Below are 17,975 nucleotides of genomic sequence, written 5' to 3'. Positions count from 1 at the left end.
ACTTTTAAGATGTAATCTGGCTGGGTGTGGTGGCTCATGCCTGTAATCCCAGCACTTTGGGAGGCTGAGGTGGGCAGATCAACTGACTTCAGGAGTTCGAGACCAGCCTGGCCAACATGGTGAAACCCTGTCTCTACTAAAAAATACAAGAAAAGTTAGCCAGGTGTGGTGGTGGGTGCCTGTAGACTCAGCTACTTGGGATGTTGAGGCAGGAGAATCACTTGAATCTGGGAGGCAGAGGTTGCAGTGAGCTGAGATCGTGCCACTGCATTCCAGCCTGGGTGACAGCGAAACTTTATGTCAAAAAAAGAATAAAATCTGCTAGTAATCTGCAAGTAATCGTACCTTGCTGGGCATGCTGCTAGGTATATGTATAATGAAAGTGAAAGTAAGTAAGAGTCCCTGTTTAGTGTGGGTGGCTACTCATGGATTCAAGGATTGTGCCATTGAAAATGAAATTAATAATTTAGAAATATGAACAAGTAAATAATTAAGATTTATGAATTGAGTAATAAGCAAGTACAAATTGTAAGAATTCTTGGTTTGTATAGTATTTGCTTCTGTGATCTGAGTCAGTTATTAGTGCTGTGAATGGGGTGACCTTTATCTACATTTTGTGATCACACATAGCTACAAAACAAGTCAAGGGTCTGTAGTCAGCCCATTACAGATACCATACCACAAATGGAGAATATAAATTCATGGGACCATGTAATTGAGGAGAATTATTAGAGGATAACATTCCCATCCTTCAGAATCCCTCCAGTAGTATCCCCAACAGATGGCCTTCAGCCATTACTGTGCTTAAGTACAGTAATGCCAATTTTGGTAGTTTGTGTCTTTCTAAGAGTTGGTCCATTTTGTTTAAGTTATCTAGCTTGTTGGCATCCAGTTGTACATATTTTCTTTATAATTCTTTTTATTTTTCTGAGTTCAGTAGTAATGTCATGTTTTTCATTTCAGACTCTTTTTTTTTTCTTTTTAAAAATTATACTATAAGTTCTGGGGTACATGTGCAAATCATTCAGGTTTGTGACATGGTTATACATGTGCCATGGTGGTTTGCTGCATTCATCTCCCCATCATCTACATTAGGTATTTCTCATAATGTTATCCTTCCCCAATCCCACCACCCCCTGCTATCCATCTTCTAGTCCCCCACCCTGCAACAGGCCCCAGTGTGTGATGTTCCCCTCCCTGTGTCCATGTGTTCTCATTGTTCAGCACCCACTTATGAATGAGAACATGTGGTATTTGGTTTTCTGTTCTTGTGTTAGTTTGCTGAGAATGATGATTTCCAGCTTCATCCATGTCCCCGCAAAGGACATGAACTCATCCTTTTTTATGGCTGCATAGTATTCCACGATGTATATGTGCCACATTTTCTTTATCCAGTCTGTTATTGATGGGCATTTGTGTTGGTTCCAAGTCTTTGGTGTTGCAAGCAGTGCTATAGTAAATAGACATCTGCATGCATCTTTATAATGTAATGTTTTCTAATCCTTTGGGTATATACCCAGTAATGAGATTGCTGGGTCAGATGGTATTTCTAGTTCTAGATCCTTGAGGAATTGCCACACTGTCTAACACAAGGGTTGAACTAATTTACTCTCCCACCAACAGTGTAAAAGTTCTCCACATCCTCTCCAGCATCTGTTGTCTCCTGATTTTTTAATGATCACCATTCTAACTGGTGTGAGATGGTATCTCAATGTGGTTTTGATTTGCATTTCTCTAATGACCAGTGATAATGAGCTTTTTACCATATGTTTGTTGGCTGAATAAATGTCTTTTTTTGAAAAGTTTCTGTTCATATCCTTCACCTACTTTTTGATGGGGTTGTCTTTTTTCTTGTAAATTTGTTTAAATTCTTTGTAGATTCTGGTTATTAGCCCTTTGTCAGATGGGTAGATTAGTAGTTGCAGTCTTCTCTCTTTTTTTCTTAATCTAAATAAGTTTTGTCTATTCTGTTGACTTTTTAAAAAGACACCGCTTTTGGTTTTATTGATGTATCTCTGTTGTTCTTTTGTTGTCTAGTTTCATACTTTCTAATCTTTATTATTTCTGTCCTTCTGTTGCTTTAGGTTTAGTTTATAACATACATTATTATGCACTTATCACACCTTATAAAATTAACACATTTTAATAGTATGTTTAAATTTCCCTAATTGTCTTAAATGTATTTTTAAATAGTTTCTTTTTTCAAATTAATATGTCAGTAAGATCTATGTGTATTGCCTTAATATATCTCTTAATCTCTCTTGATCTGTAAAGTTCCCCCACAACTCTTTTTCTCCATGCCATGTATTGTGTGGGAAAAAACTATTTTATATCCCATATTTTGGAGTTGGCTGATTACATCCTTATGGTATTATTTCATACTTCTTTTTTCCCCAATTAAACTGGTAGATACAGAGGCTAATTATATTTACATTCAATTTTTATAAGAAGTTTATTTTATGCATGATACTTTGCACATATTGTGTCATATGGGGGGATCATTTGGTGTTTGTCACAGTAAGATTGATCAGTGTGTTCAGGCAGAATATTTTATTTGTACAGGGGTATATTTTTAGTTTTTGTATTCCATTGGTTTGTTTATTCATATCCCAGTACCATACTCATGTAATTAAAAAGGCTTTTAGAGTATTACTCAAGAAATCTTTGCCCACTTCAATGTCCTGGAGAGTTTCCTCAGTGTTTTCTTTTAGTAGTTTCAAAGTTTGAGATAGTATATTTAAGTCCTTAATCCATTTTGATTTGGTTTTTGTTGTGGACAGATTTTCATTTTCTGCATATGGATATTCAGTTTTCCCAGCACCATTTGTTGAAGATACTATCCTTTTCCCGGTGTATGTTTTTGGCTTTCACTGTAGATGTGTTGATTTGTTTCTGGGTTCTCAGTTCTGTTGAAAATGCTTTCACTGTAGATGTGAAAATGCTTTCACTGTAGATGTGTTGATTTGTTTCTGGGTTCTCAGTTCTGTTCCATTGGTCTATGTATGTTTCTTTTAATGCCAGTAACATGCTGCTTTGGTTACTATAGCTTTGTCATATAATTTGAAGTCAGGTAATGTGATTCCCTTCAGTTTTGTCCTCTTTGGTTAGGATAGCTTTGGCTTCTGCGAGTCTCTTATAGTTCCATATTGACTTTAGGATTGTTATTTCTATTTCTGTAAAGAATATCATTCATATTTTGTTAGTGATTGCATTGCCTGTAGATTGCTTTGAGTAATGTGGACGTTTTAACAATATTGATTCTTCTATTCCATGAACATGAAATATCTTTGCATTTTTTGTGTCCTCTTCAATTTCTTGCATCATTTTATAGTTTTCATCATAGACATCTTTTACTTCCTTTGTTAATTCCTAGATAAAAAAAGGCTTTATAATATCTTTTTAATACTTATAGGTCTAGATCTTTCCTCACTACCTTTTTTTTTTTTTAAAACAAAGTGCAAAGTCTCAGGCCATAGTGTGGCGGTATGATCGTGGCTCACTGCAACCTCTGCCTTGCAGGTTCATGTGAGTTTCGTGCCTCACCTCCTGAGTAGCTGGGACTACAGGCACATGCCACCACAGCTGGCTAATTTTTGTATTTTTAGTGGCGATGATGTTTTTCCATTTTGGTCAGGCCAGTCTCAAACTCCTGACCTCAAGTGGTCTGCCTGCCTGAGCCTTCCAAAATTCTAGGATTACAGGTGTGAGCCACTGCACCTGGCCCTCATTGCTATTTTTCAAATCAGCTTTCATGGCTATTTTTGGTTGTCATTGTTCTAAAACATCTTTAAGTTGTTTAGTCTCAAGGAAAAAAATTAATTATATTTTTATTGGAATAATATAAACTTTAAAAACTTAGGGAACGCTTTGCTAATTTTTTGTATTTTTAGTAGAGATGGGGTTTCTCCATGTTGGTTAGGCTGGTCTCAAACTCCTGACCTTAAGTGGTCTGCTTGCCTTGGCTCTCCAAAGTGCTGAGATTACAGGCATGAGCCACCATTCCTGGCTGAGAGTCATTTTTGTTGAAGAACATAATAAGACTTTTGTTCCTGATCTACTTTTGTGGTTTTGAGGAGCATGTGTTATTTTTTTCTCATTTGGATTTTGTAATATTTAATTGTGACTAGTGAAGATAACAATCTTTAAATCTTCTTAAAAACATATTCTGTAGAGTACAGACATGGATTCATTTAGTTATCAAATATTTACTGAATGCCTATTATTTTCAGATATTCTGCTTTTTATGGAGATGAAATGACAAACTAAAATTTTGAATCTGAAAGGTCTTAGAGTGTAATGCAGACACTAGTGGAAACAGATGTTTTTTTTTTGTTTGTTTATTTTGAGACAGTCTTGCTCTGTCGCCCAGGCTGGAGTGCAGGGATGTGATCTCTGACACTGCAACCTCCACCTCCCAGGTTCAAGTGATTCTCCTGCCTCAGCCTCTTGAGTAGCTGGGATTACTGGCATGCGCCACCATGCCCAACTAATTTTTGTATTTTTGGTAGAGACAGGGTTTCACCATGTTGACTGTTCTGGCCTTAAAGTTCTGGCTTCAAGTGATCACACACCTTGGCCTCCCAAAGTGCCTACCTGGCCAGCAGTAAACAGATTATTTTTATTCAATGTAATATGTGCTTTGGTTGGAGGAATCATAAAAGGCAAATAAAAGGTATACCAAGTTGTCTTTGGAGGTGGAAATAATGGAACAGCAACCTTACAGGGTTGTTTACATGTGCTAATACAAATACTGTTGAAATAGAGGGATATAATAAATTCTGGCTCCCATAATGATGATGATAATGATAGTGGCAGTAGAGGAGATCCTAGAGGGTGGTCACATAAAAACTGAAACCAGAAACAGCTAACTAGGTAAAGAAGTTTACCCTTCTGGACAGAGAAGCTTCAGTGTGACATTTTGATAGTGTGAAATTCTGGCCTTTACCATGTTAAAAGAGAGAGAAGGGAAGTAATAAATTTTTTAAAATTTATTTCATATTGGTACATAACTTATTTATTTCATATTGGTACATAATTTTTGTATATATTTGTGGGGTACACGTGATATTTTGTTACAAGTATGGAATGCATAATGACCAAGTCAGTATTTAAGGTATCCATTATCTTGATGATTTATCATTTCTCTGTTTTGGGAACATATCAAGTCCTCTCTTCTGGCTATTTTGAAATATATAGTACATTGTTAACTAGAGTCAGCATATTCTGTCAGTCACTAGTACTTATTTCTTCTATCAACCTGGTTGTTTGTACCCATTAAACAACTCTCTTCATCCCCTTCCACCTCACCTACTCTCTCTACTCAGTCTCTAGTATCTGTCATTCCACTCTACCTCTTTGAGATCAACTTTTGTAGCTCCTATATATGAGTGAGAACATTTGATATCTGTCTTTCTATGCCTGGCTTATTTCACTTTACAGAATGACTGTTCCATTTTTGTTGCTGAAAATGACAGAATTGAATTTCCTTTTATGGTTGAATAGTATTTTGTTGTGTATATGTACCATCTTTTCTTTATCCATTTGTCCATTGCCTTTGTAATTGTGAGTAGTGCTGCAGTAAACATGGGGATGCAGTTTTCATCTACTGATTTCCTTTTTGTTTTGATAAATATCGAGTAGTGGGATTCCTGGATTGTATGATAGTTCCATTTTTAGTTTTTGGAAAAACATTTGTACTATTTTCCATAATGGCTATACTAATTTACATTTCTACCAACAACGTATAACAGTTTTCTGTTCTCCATATCTTTGCTAGCATTTTGCTACTTTTTTGTCATTTTAAAAAAATGGCATTCCAGCTGATGTAAAATGAAAATTCATTGTGACTTTGATGTGCATTTCCCTGATGATTAGTGATGTTGAGCATTTTTCATATACTTGTTGGTCATTTGTATGCCTTCTTTTGAGAAATGTCTATTTATGTCCTTTGTCTACTTTTTAATGGGATTGTTTTCTTTTCCCTGTCGAGTTTCTTTTCTTTTTTTTTTTTTTTGAGAAAGAGTTTCGCTCTTGTTACACAGGCTGGAGTGCAATGGCGCGATCTTGGCTCACCGCAACCTCCGCCTCCTGGGTTCAGGCAATTCTCCTGCCTCAGCCTCCTGAGTAGCCGGGATTACAGGCACGCGCCACCATGCCCAGCTAGTTTTTTGTATTTTTAGTAGAGATGAGGTTTCACCAGTTGACCAGAATGGTCTCGATCTCTTGACCGCGTGATCCACCCGCCGCAGCCTCCCAAAGTGCTGGGATTACAGGCTTGAGCCACCGCGCCTGGCGAGTTTCTTTTATATTCTGGATATTAGTCTGTATGGGATGAATAGTTTGCAAATATTCCATTCAACAAATTGTCTCTTCACTCTGTTGATTATTTCTTTTGCTGTGCAGAAGCATTTTGGTTAAATATCGTCTCATTTGTATCTTTTTGTTTTTGCTGCCTGTGCTTTTGAGATTTTGGCCATAGAAATCTTTGCCTAGACTTATAGTATTTTTATAGTCTTGGGTTTTATATTTAAGTCTTTAATCAATCTTGAATTGATTTTTGTATAAGGTGAGAGATAAGGGTCTACTTTTATTTTTTTTTGTATATGGATATCCAGTTTTTCCTAGTACCATTTATTGAAGTCTTTTCCTTAGTGTATGTTCTTGGTGCCTTTGTGATAAATTGGTTGGCTGTAAATATGTGGCTTTCTTTCTGGGTTTTCAATTCTATTCCATAGGTGCAGGTATCTATTTTTATACTAATAAAAAGCTGTTTTAGTTACTATAGCCTTGTAAGATATTTGGAAGTCAGTGTTATACCTCCACCTTTGTTCTTTTTGCTGATAATTGTTTTGACTATTTGTGCTCTTTTTTAGTTCCATGTGAAATTTAGTTTTTTTTTCTATTTCTCTGAAAAATTACATTGCTATTTTGATAGGGATTGCTTTGAATCTGTAGATCTTTGGGTAGTATGGGTATTTTAACAATACTAATTGTTCTGATCCAGGAGTATGGAGTTTCTTTCCATTTGTTAGCATCCTCTTCAGTTTCTTTCATCAGTGTTTTGTAGTTTTCTTTGTAGACATCTTCAACCTCCTGTTTAAATTTCTTCCTAGATAATATATTTATTTTTTAGCTATTATAAATGGGATTGCCTTCTTGATGTTAGCTAGTTTACTATTGATTTATAGAAATTCTACAGATTTTTTATATGTTGATCTATATCCTACAGATGTACTAGAATTATCAAATCTAAGAGGTTTTTGGTGGAGTCTTTAGGTTTTTTAAATAGAAGATTGTATCATCTGCAAAGAGGGACAATTTGGCTTGCTCTTTTTCAGTTTGGATGCCTTTTATTTATTTTTCTTGCTTGATTGCTCTGACTAGGACTTCCAGGACTGTTGAAGAGGAGTGGTGAAAGTGGAGATCCTTGTCTTGTTCCAATTCTTTAGAGGAATGTTCCTCTCTCTCTCTTATTTTTCTGAGACAGAGTTTTGTTCTTGTTGCCAGGCTGGAGTGCAGTGGCACAGTCTTGGTTCACTGCAACCTCCACCTCCTGGGTTCAAGCAGTTCTCATGCCTCAGCCTCCCAAATAGCTGGGATTATAGGTGCCTGCCACCATGGCTGAGTTTATTTTGTATTTTTTAGTAGAGACAAGGTTTAATTAACATGTTGGCCAGGCTGGTCTTGAACTCCTGATCCTTTATTATGTTGAGGTATATTCCTTATATACCTAGTTTGTTGAGAGCTTTTGTCATAAAGGGATGTTTTATTCTATCAAATACTTTTTTGGTGTCTATTAAGCTGGTTGGTCATATGGTTTTTGCCCTTCTTTCAATTGATGTGATCGATCATATCATTGATTTGGGTGTGTTGAACCATCTTTGCATCCCTGGGATAAATCCTAATTAATCATGGTGTATTATGTTTTTGATGTGCTGTTGGATTTGGACTGCTAGTATTTTGTTGAAAATTTTTGCATCTATGTTTATCAGGGATATTGGTCTATAGTTTTTTTGTTGTTGTATCCTTGTCTGGTTTTGGTTTCATGGTGGCCTTGGCCTTGTAGAACAAGTTAGGGAGAATTCTCTCCTCTTGAACTTTTGCAGTAGTTTGAGGATAATTGATGTTAGTTCTTCTTTGAAAGTTTGGTGGAATTCAGCAGTGAAGTTCTCTGGTCCTGGACTTTTCTTTGTTGGGAGACTTTCTGTTACTGACTTAATTCCATTACTTGTTATTGGTCTGTTCATGTTTTCTGTTTTTTGCTAATTCAAATCTGGTAGGTTGTTTGTGTCCAGGAATTTATACATTTCCTCCAGGCTTTTCAGTCAGTTAATGTATAGTTACTCGTAATAGTCTTTATGTTTTTGTGGTATCAGGCATAGTGTCTCTTTTTCATTTCTGATTGTGTTTATTGCAGCTTCTCTTTTTTGTTTTTAATATAACTAGCAGTTTATTGATTTTGTTTGTCTTTTCAAAAAATTTTTTGTTGATCCTTTGCATTTTTTTTTTAGTTTATTTCACTTAATTCTGTTCTCACTTTATTCTTTCTTTCCTACTAATCTGTGAGATGTATCACCAGGCCATTTATTTCAAAATCTTACTCCTTTTTTGATACAAGCATTTATTGCTGTAAATGTCTCTCCTCACACTAGTTTTGCTATATCTCATTGGTTTTGTTATGTTGCTTTGATTTTCAGTTGTTCCAAGTCATTTTCTAATTCCCTCTTTAATTTCTTCCTTGACCCAGTGGTCATTCGGGAGCATGTTGTTTAATTTCCCTGTGTGTTTTTGCTTTTGTTTCTTTTTGAGATGGGGTCAGGAGCCTGCTGTTTAATTTCCATGTTTTTTGTTTTTGTTTCTTCTTGAGATGTTGCCCAGGCTGGAGTGCAGTGGTGTGATCTCAGCTTACTGCAACCTCTGCCTCCTGGGTCCAAGCAATTATCCTGCCTCCCCTCCTTTGTAGCTGAGATTGTAGGTGTTTGCCACCACATTCATCTAATTTTTGTATTTTTAGTAGAGATGGGGTTTCAACATGTTGGCCAGGCTGGTCTCAAACTCCTGACCATAAGTGATCTGTTTGCCTCAAGCTCCCAAAACGCTGGAATTACAGGTGTGCTCTACCATGCCTGGCCAATTTCCATGCATTTGTATAGTTTTCTGTTTCTCTTGTTGATTTTTAGTTTTCTGAGATGAAAGTAGATATGGGAAAAACGTAAATTTGGGGGGACTCAAGATGGCGCTGTGAGAACAACCCAGGATTGGAGCTCTCGTTGTGTCCGTGGAGAGGTGAGTCCGAGCTGCATTTCCAGACTGATCTTTGTTGCCCACAGAACGGGGAAATTCCCAAGTGAAGAGGAGACGCGGGACGCCAGGCAGAACCTCTGCCTGGCGAAGCCGGCAGCCAGGGTGGCGGCGGCCGGCCCTACCCAGTGCTCCCCACAGGGCGCGCTTGTCCGGGTGCCCCGTTGAACTGGCAGCCAGAGACGTGAGAGGGCGGGACTTGAGACTGAGCTAGACTTGGACAGTGGGCCAGCCCAGGGGATTGCAGGGACAGAGCGTTAGAGTTGGCCCAGTGGGACGAACAAAACCGCGATTTCAAACAAGCCCTGTGCAGACGGCCCGAGACGCTCTGAGGGGGAGGGGCGTCCACCATTACCGAGGCAACCTGCCCCAACTGAGTTACACGCCCATTGCTGATGCAGCCAGCCGTTGCCGAGGCAACCCGTCCCTACTGAGATACACGCCCACTGCTGACGCAGCCTGACGTTGCCGAGGCAACCCGCTACAACAGAGAGACTCCGCCGCAGGGCAAGGCGGAGAACACAGCAGAGCCTGCAGGGACAGGGCGAATCACACAACAGCAGGGCGGAGCCTTGGCAGGCAAACAGTGGCTAGTCTGCGTCCTAGCTGGGCAGGACCTCAACGAACATCCAAAGATAAAGCCCAAACCCCTCAACACAGAGCATTTGAGAAAAAAAAAAAGGGTTTTGTAATGAGCTCTGTTGCAGCAGAATCAAACATAGCAGCCTAACAGCCCTGAATGAACAACAGAGCGCACAGCTCAGCAATTAAGCCTCTATAAAGTACAAACTGTCTCCTCAAGCAGCTCCCTGACCCCTCTATATCCAAAAGACTGACATTAGGCAGGCATCATCCTGGGACAAAGATAGCAGAAAAAGAAACTGGTAGCATCCCTCGCTGTGCCACAGCTGCTAGAGGTGCACCCCAGACAAGCAGGGTCTGGAGCGGACCTCAGCAGTCGTACAGCGAAGGGGCTAGACTGGTAGAAGGAAAACCAAGCAACAGAAATACTTCATCATCAACATTCTGAGTGTCCACTCAGAGACCCAATCGAAAAGTCAGCAACTACGCGGACGACCAGCGGACAAATCCACAAAGATGGGAAGAAACCAGCGCAAAAAGGAGGAAAACACCCGAAACCAGAACACCTCGCCTCCTAGAAAGGACCAAAACTCCTCACCAGCAAGGGAACAAAGCTGGACGGAGAATGACTGCGACGAAATGACGGAATTAGACTTCAGAAGATGGATAATGAGAAACTTTTGTGAGCTAAAAGATCATGTATTAAATCAAAGCAAAGAAACTAAGAACCTTGAAAAAAGATTTGAGGAAATGATAACAAGAATGGATAACTTAGAGAGGAATATGAATGAATTAAAGGAGCTGAAAAACACAATACGAGAACTTCACGAAGCAAACACAAGTTTCAATAGCCGAATTGACCAAGCAGAAGAAAGAATATCTGAAGCCGAAGACCAACTCAATGAAATAAAATGAGAAACCAAGATTAGAGAAAAAAGCGCAAAAAGGAATGAACAAAGTCTGCAAGAAATGTGGGACTATGTGAAAAGACCTAACCTACGTTTGATAGGTGTACCAGAAGGGGATGAAGAGAATGAATCCAAGCTGGAAAATACTCTTCAGGACATCATCCAGGAAAATTTCCCCCACCTAGCAAGACAGGCCAACACTCAAATGCAGGAAATACAGAGAACACCACAAAGATATTCCGCAAGGAGAGCAACCCCAAGGCACATAATCGTCAGATTCAACGGGGTTGAAATAAAGGAGAGAATACTAAGGGCAGCCAGAGAGAAAGGTCGGGTCACCCACAAAGGGAAGTCCATCAGACTCACAGCAGATCTCTCGGCAGAAACACTACAAGCCAGAAGAGAGTGGGGGCCAATATTCAACATTCTTAAGGAAAAGAACTTTCAACCCAGAATTTCATATCCAGCCAAACTGAGCTTCAGAAGTGAAGGAAAAATAAAATCCTTTGCGAACAAGCAAGTACTCAGAGATTTTGTCACCACCAGGCCTGCTTTACAAGAGCTCCTAAAAGAGGCACTACACATAGAAAGGATCAACCAGTACCAGCCATTCCAAAATCACACTGAATGCTAAAGAGCTTCAACATAATGAAGAATCTACAACAACTAACAGGCAAAACAGCCACTTAGCATCAAAATGGCAGTATCAAATTTACACATAACAATATTAACCCTAAATGTAAATGGACTAAATGCACCAATCAAAAGACACAGACTGGCAAATTGGATAAAAATCCAAAACCCATCAGTGTGCTGTATTCAGGAAACCCATCTCACATGCAAGGATACACAAAGGCTCAAAATAAAGGGATGGAGGAAGATTTACCAAGCTAATGGAAAGCAAAAAAAAAGCAGGAGTTGCAATTCTCATCTGTGATAAAATAGACTTTAAAGCAACAAAGATCAAAAGAGACAAAGAAGGCCATTACATAATGGTAAAAGGATCGATACAACAAGAAGAGCTAACGATCCTAAACATATATGGACCCAATACAGGAGCACCCAGATACATAAGGCAAGTTCTTAATGACTTACAAAAGGACTTAGACTCCCACACAATAATAGTGGGAGACTTTAACACTCCACTGTCAATATTAGACAGATCAACCAGACAGAAAATCAACAAGGATATCCAGGGCTTGAACTCAGACCTGGAGCAAGCAAACCTGATAGACATTTACAGAACTCTCCACCCCAAATCCACAGAATACACATTCTTCTCAGCACCACATGACACCTACTCTAAAATTGACCACATAATTCGAAGTAAAGCACTGCTCAACAAATGCAAAACAACTGAAATCATAACAAACAGTCTCTCAGACCATAGTGCAATCAAGTTAGAACTCAGAATTCAGAAACCGACCCAGAACCGCACAGCTTCATGGAAACTGAACAACTGGCTCTTGAATGTTGACTGGGTAAACAACGAAATGAAGGCAGAAATAAAGAAGTTCTTCGAAACCAACGAGAACGAAGACACAACGTGCCAGAACCTCTGGGACATATTTAAAGCAGTCTCTAGAGGAAAGTATATAGCAAAAAGTGCCCATATGAGGAGAATGGAGAGATCCAAAATTGACACACTATCGTCAAAATTGAAAGAGCTAGAGGAGCAAGATCAAAAAAACTCAAAACCCAGCAGAAGACAAGAAATAACTAAGATCAGAGCTGAACTGAAGGAGATTGAGACACAAAAAACCCTTCAAAAAATCAATAAATCCAAGAGCTGCTTTTTTGAAAAGATCAACAAAATAGACAGACCACTAGCCAGATTGATTAAAAAGAAAAGAGAGAACAACCAAATAGATGCAATAAAAAATGATAAAGGGGAAATAACCACAGATTCCACAGAAATTCAAACCATCATCAGAGAATATTACAAACAACTCTATGCACATAAACTAGTAAACCTGGAAGAAATGGATAAATTCCTGGACTCCTGTGTCCTGCCAAGCCTAAACCAGGAGGAAGCTGAAACTATGAATAGACCAATAACAAGATCTGAAGTTGAGGCAGCAATTAAGAGCCTACCACACAAAAAAAGCCCAGGTCCAGACGGGTTCACAGCCGAATTCTACCAGACACACAAGGAGGAGCTGGTACCATTCCTTCTAAAACTATTTCAAACCATCCAAAAAGAGGGAATCCTTCCCAAATCATTTTATGAGACCAACATCATCCTGATAACAAAACCTAGCAGAGACCCAACGAGAAAAGAAAACTTCAGACCAATATCCGAGATGAACATAGATGCAAAAATCTTCAATAAAATATTGGCAAGCCGATTGCAACAGCAAATCAAAAAACTTATTCATCATGATCAAGTAGGATTCATCCCAGGGATGCAAGGCTGGTTCAACATACGCAAGTCTGTCAAAGTAATTCACCACATAAACAGAACCAAAAACAAAAACCACATGATTATCTCAATTGATGCAGAGAAGGCATTTGACAAAATTCAACAGCCCTTTATGCTAAAAACCCTCAATAAACTCGGTATCGATGGAACGTATCTCAAAGTAATAAAAGCTATTTATGACAAACCAACAGCCAATATCATACTGAATGGGCAAAAACTGGAAGCATTCCCTTTGAAATCCGGCACTAGACAAGGATGCCCTCTCTCACCACTCCTATTCAATATAGTACTGGAAGTTCTAGCCAGAGCAATCAGGCAATAAAAAGAAATAAAGGGTATTCAAATAGGAAAGGTGGAAGCCAAATTGTCTCTATTTGCAGACAACATGATAGTATACCTAGAAGACCCCATTGCCTCAGCCCAAAAACTCCTGAAACTGATAAGCAACTTCAGCAAAGTCTCAGGATATAAAATCAATGTGCAAAAATCACAAGCATTCGTCTACACCAATAACAGACTTAAAGCCAAATCAAGAGCGAACTGCCATTCGCAATTGCTACAAAAAGAATAAAATACCTCGGAATACAACTCACAAGGAACGTAAGGGACCTCTTCAAGGAGAACTACAAACCACTGCTCAACAAAATCAGAGAGGACACAAACAGATGGAGAAACATTCCATGTTCATGGTTAGGAAGAATTAATATCGTGAAAATGGCTATACTGCCCAAAGTAATTGACAGAATCAATGCTATCCCCATCAAGCTACCATTGACTTTCTTCACAGAACTGGAAAACACCACCATGAACTTCATATGGAACCAAAAGAGAGCCCGCATAGCCAAGTCAATTCTAAGCAAAAAGAACACAGCGGGGGGCATCACACTACCGGATTTCAAACTATACTACAAGGCTACAGTAATCAAAACAGCATGGTACTGGTACCAAAACAGAGATATAGACCAATGGAACAAAACAGAGGCACCGGAGGCAACACAACATACATACAACTATACAATCTTTGATAAACCTGACAAAAACAAGCAATGGGGCAAGGATTCCATGTTTAACAAATGGTGTTGGGAAAACTGGCTAGCCATGTGCAGAAAGCAGAAACTGGACCCCTTCCTGACACCTTACACTAAAATTAACTCCAGATGGATTAAAGACTTAAACATAAGACCTGGCACCATAAAAACCCTAGAAGGAAATCTAGGCAAAACTATCCAGGACATAGGAGTAGGCAAGGACTTCATGAACAAAACACCAAAAGCATTGGCAACAAAAGCCAAAATAGACAAATGGGACCTAATCAAACTCCACAGCTTCTGCACGGCAAAAGAAACAGTCACTAGAGTGGATCGGCAACCAACAGAATGGGAAAAAATTTTCGCAGTCTACCCATCTGACAAAGGGCTGATATCCAGAATTTACAAAGAACTCAAACAGATTTACAGGAAAAAAACAAGCCCATTCAAAAGTGGGCAAAGGATATGAACAGATACTTTACGAAAGAAGACATATATGAGGCCAACAATCATATGAAAAAATGCTCATCGTCACTGGTCATCAGAGAGATGCAAATCAAAACCACATTGAGATACCATCTCACGCCAGTTAGAATGGCGATCATTAAAAAATCTGGAGACAACAGATGCTGGAGAGGATGTGGAGAAAAAGGAACACTTTTACACTGTTGGTGGGAGTGTAAATTAGTTCAACCATTGTGGAAGACAGTGTGGCAATTCCTCAAGGCCTTAGAAATAGAAATTCCATTTGACCCAGCAATCCCATTACTGGGTATATATCCAAAAGTCTATAAATCGTTCTAGTATAAGGACACATGTACACGAATGTTCATTGCAGCACTGTTTACAATAGCAAAGACCTGGAATCAACCCAAATGCCCATTGATAATAGACTGGATTGGAAAAATGTGGCACATATACACCATGGAATATTATGCAGCAATCAGAAATGATGAGTTTGTGTTGTTTGTAGGGACATGGATGAATCTGGAGAACATCATCCTCAGCAAACTGACACAAGAACAGAAAATGAAACACCGCATATCCTCACTCATAGGTGGGTGATGAAAAATGAGAACACATGGACACAGAAAGGGGAGTACTAAACAGTGGGGTCTATTGGGGGGAAAAGGGGAGGGCCAGTGGGAGGGGGAGGTGGGGAGGGATAGCCTGGGGAGAAATGCCAAATGTGGGTGAAGGGGAGAAGAAAAGCAAAGCACACTGCCATGTGTGTACCTACGCAACTGTCTTGCATGCTCTGCTCATGTACCCCAAAACCTAAAATCCAATAAAAAATTAAAAAAAAATAAATAAAAAAAAGAAAGTAGATATGGTTTTAATTTTAAAACCTTTTTTGAGCCTTGTTTTGTGGCTTAGGTATTGTGTGTTCCTAGATTTCCTAGAGAATGTTCCATATGCTGATGAGAGAAGTATGTGTATTTTGTTGCTTTTGGGTAAAATGTTCTGTAAATATCTGTCAGGTTTATTTGGTCTTTAAGTGCAGTGTATAATTAGTGTTTCTTAAATTAATTTTCTCACTAGATGATCTGTCTAATGGTGAGAGTTGGGTGCTATCTGTTTCTCCCTTTAGATTTAATAATATTTGATTTATGTATCTGGGTGCTCTGTTGTTGGGTGTATGTGTATGTTTAGAATTGTTATATTCTCTTGCTAATTGATCCCTTTATTATTATATAATTACCTTCTTTGTCATTTTCTGCTGTTTTTGACTTAAAGCCTGTCTTACTTGATATAAGTATAGCTTCATCTGATTGCTTTTGGTTTCCTTTTGCATGGAGTATCTTTTCTCATCTTTTGGCAGCATATAATTGGGTCATTAAAAAAATCCTTTCAACCAGTTTGCGTCTTTAAAGTGGAAAGTTTAATTGGTTGTTTACATTCAAGGGTGTCATTGATACATGTATGAGGTTAATTTCTGTCATTGATTCTCATTTTGTGTATCTTTTGTTTCTTATTTTATCTCTTATCATTGTGGTTTGGTGGTTTTCTGTAGTGGTAATAGTTTCTCTTCTTTATTTGTGTGTTTGTTTTACCAGTAGATTTTGTAGTTTAGTGTGGTTTATAGTGGTAGGTATTATACTTTGACTTCCAGGTATACAACTCTCGTGGTAGAGATGGAGTTTCACCATCTTGGCCAGGCTAGTCTTGAATTACTGACCTAAGGTGATCTCCCCATTTTAGCGGCCTCCCAGAGTGCTGAGATTACAGGCATAAGCCACTGTTCTCAGCCAGATGATCTGATTTGAAGTGTTATTATCTGCTCATTATTTTGGTTTTTTGTTGAGGCGAGTACCAGATACCTCATCAGTCATCTTGAAGCCCATTCTTCCTGACTGTATTTATTGAAAATAAAAAGTCTACTTATTAATGGACCTACCTGTGCAGTTGAAACCTGTGCTGTTTAAGGGTCAACTGTAGTTGAACTTGGTAAGAATCTTTAAAACTCTAAATAGAAAAACTTGATTTTAGACCTGTATCACTGACCAAAAGAATTTGTGAATTGTTTCTTCTTCATTACAGGGTTGTCCTTTTTTTCCTTTGTTTTGTAACACATATTTTTCCTTGCAGGATGAAAAAGTCAAATCCCTCCTCTGTAGTTTGATATATTACAGAAGTTCTATCACTGCTGAACAAGTTTTAAATGCTGAATGTTTCTTGATACCAAAAGAGAAATCAGTTCCAAACCCAGAAAAAGTTACTGAATATATCCCATATAAAAAAGAAGAAGAAATAAAGACAGAGAACTTCAATAAATGTATGGAGAAGACAAGAAATTCTGAAGCCAACTTTGATTGTTAGATTATTATTCTGTTATTGTTGCAGATGTTCTTTATAAAAGCTTTGTTTAGTTTGGTTAATATACAAAAGTATCTAGAAATGTTCTGGGACTAGTTGGGTTGTATCTTTAGTATTCAGACTGTGAAAAATAAAGATGTTTGGCTGTGCACAGAATAGTTTGTATACTTTGAACTTTAGTTTACTTGGAGTTTGATATGGTTTGGCTGTGTCCCCACCCAAATCTCATTTTAAATTGTAATTACCATAATCCCCACATGTTATGGGAGGGACCTCGTGGGAGGTAACTGAATCACGGGTGGGTTTTTCCCATACTGTTCTTACGGTAGTGAATACCTCTCAGGAGATCATATGGTTTTATAAAGGGGAGTTGCCCTACACAAGCTTTTTGCCTGCTTCCATGTAAGACATGCTGTTACTCTTCCTTCATCTTCTGCTACAATTGTGAGGCCTCCCAACCATGTGATCAACTGTGAGTCTTCTTTCCTTTATAAATTACCCAGTCTCAGGTATGTCTGTATTAGCAGGTTGAGAACAGACTAATACAGTAAATTGGTATGAAGAATGGAGTGCTGCTTTAAAGATACCCAAACATGTGGAAGTGACTTTGGAACTAGATAATAGGCAGAGGTTGGAAAAGTTTGGAGGGCTCAGAAGAGGACAGGAAGATGTGGGAAAGTCTGGAACATCCTAGAGATGTGTTGAATGGCTTTGACCAAAATGTTGTTAATGATAGGGCCGATGAAGTCCAGGTTTAGGTGGTCTCAGATGGAGATGAGGAGCGTGTTGGATACTGGAATAAAGGTGACTCTTGCGACATTTAAGCAAAGAGACTGGCAGCATTTTGGCCCTAGAGATTTGTGCAGCTTTGAATTTGAGAGATGATTTAGGGCATCTGGTGGAAGAAATTTCCTTTTT

The 17,975-nt window shown here is 38.6% G+C and overlaps 1 protein-coding gene across 4 annotated transcripts in view; it reads left to right on the top strand.

Moving 5' to 3' along the window:
- STK31 (serine/threonine kinase 31) overlaps positions 1-17,215 on the top strand; it is a 162,798-nt gene extending 145,583 nt beyond the window's left edge. For all 4 annotated transcript variants that reach the window (XM_054237158.2, XM_035253621.3, XM_035253622.3 and 1 more), the window contains one exon: positions 16,830-17,215. In XM_054237158.2, the coding sequence (XP_054093133.1) occupies positions 16,830-17,060 (231 nt within the window). In that variant the 3' untranslated portion in view covers positions 17,061-17,215. The remainder of the gene's footprint in view (positions 1-16,829) is intronic.
- Positions 17,216-17,975: the final 760 nt, after the last annotated feature.

Source organism: Callithrix jacchus, chromosome 11 (assembly GCF_049354715.1).
Source record: "Callithrix jacchus isolate 240 chromosome 11, calJac240_pri, whole genome shotgun sequence".
Classification (NCBI taxonomy): domain Eukaryota; kingdom Metazoa; phylum Chordata; class Mammalia; order Primates; family Cebidae; genus Callithrix; species Callithrix jacchus.
This window is presented reverse-complemented; position numbering and strand designations above follow the sequence as displayed.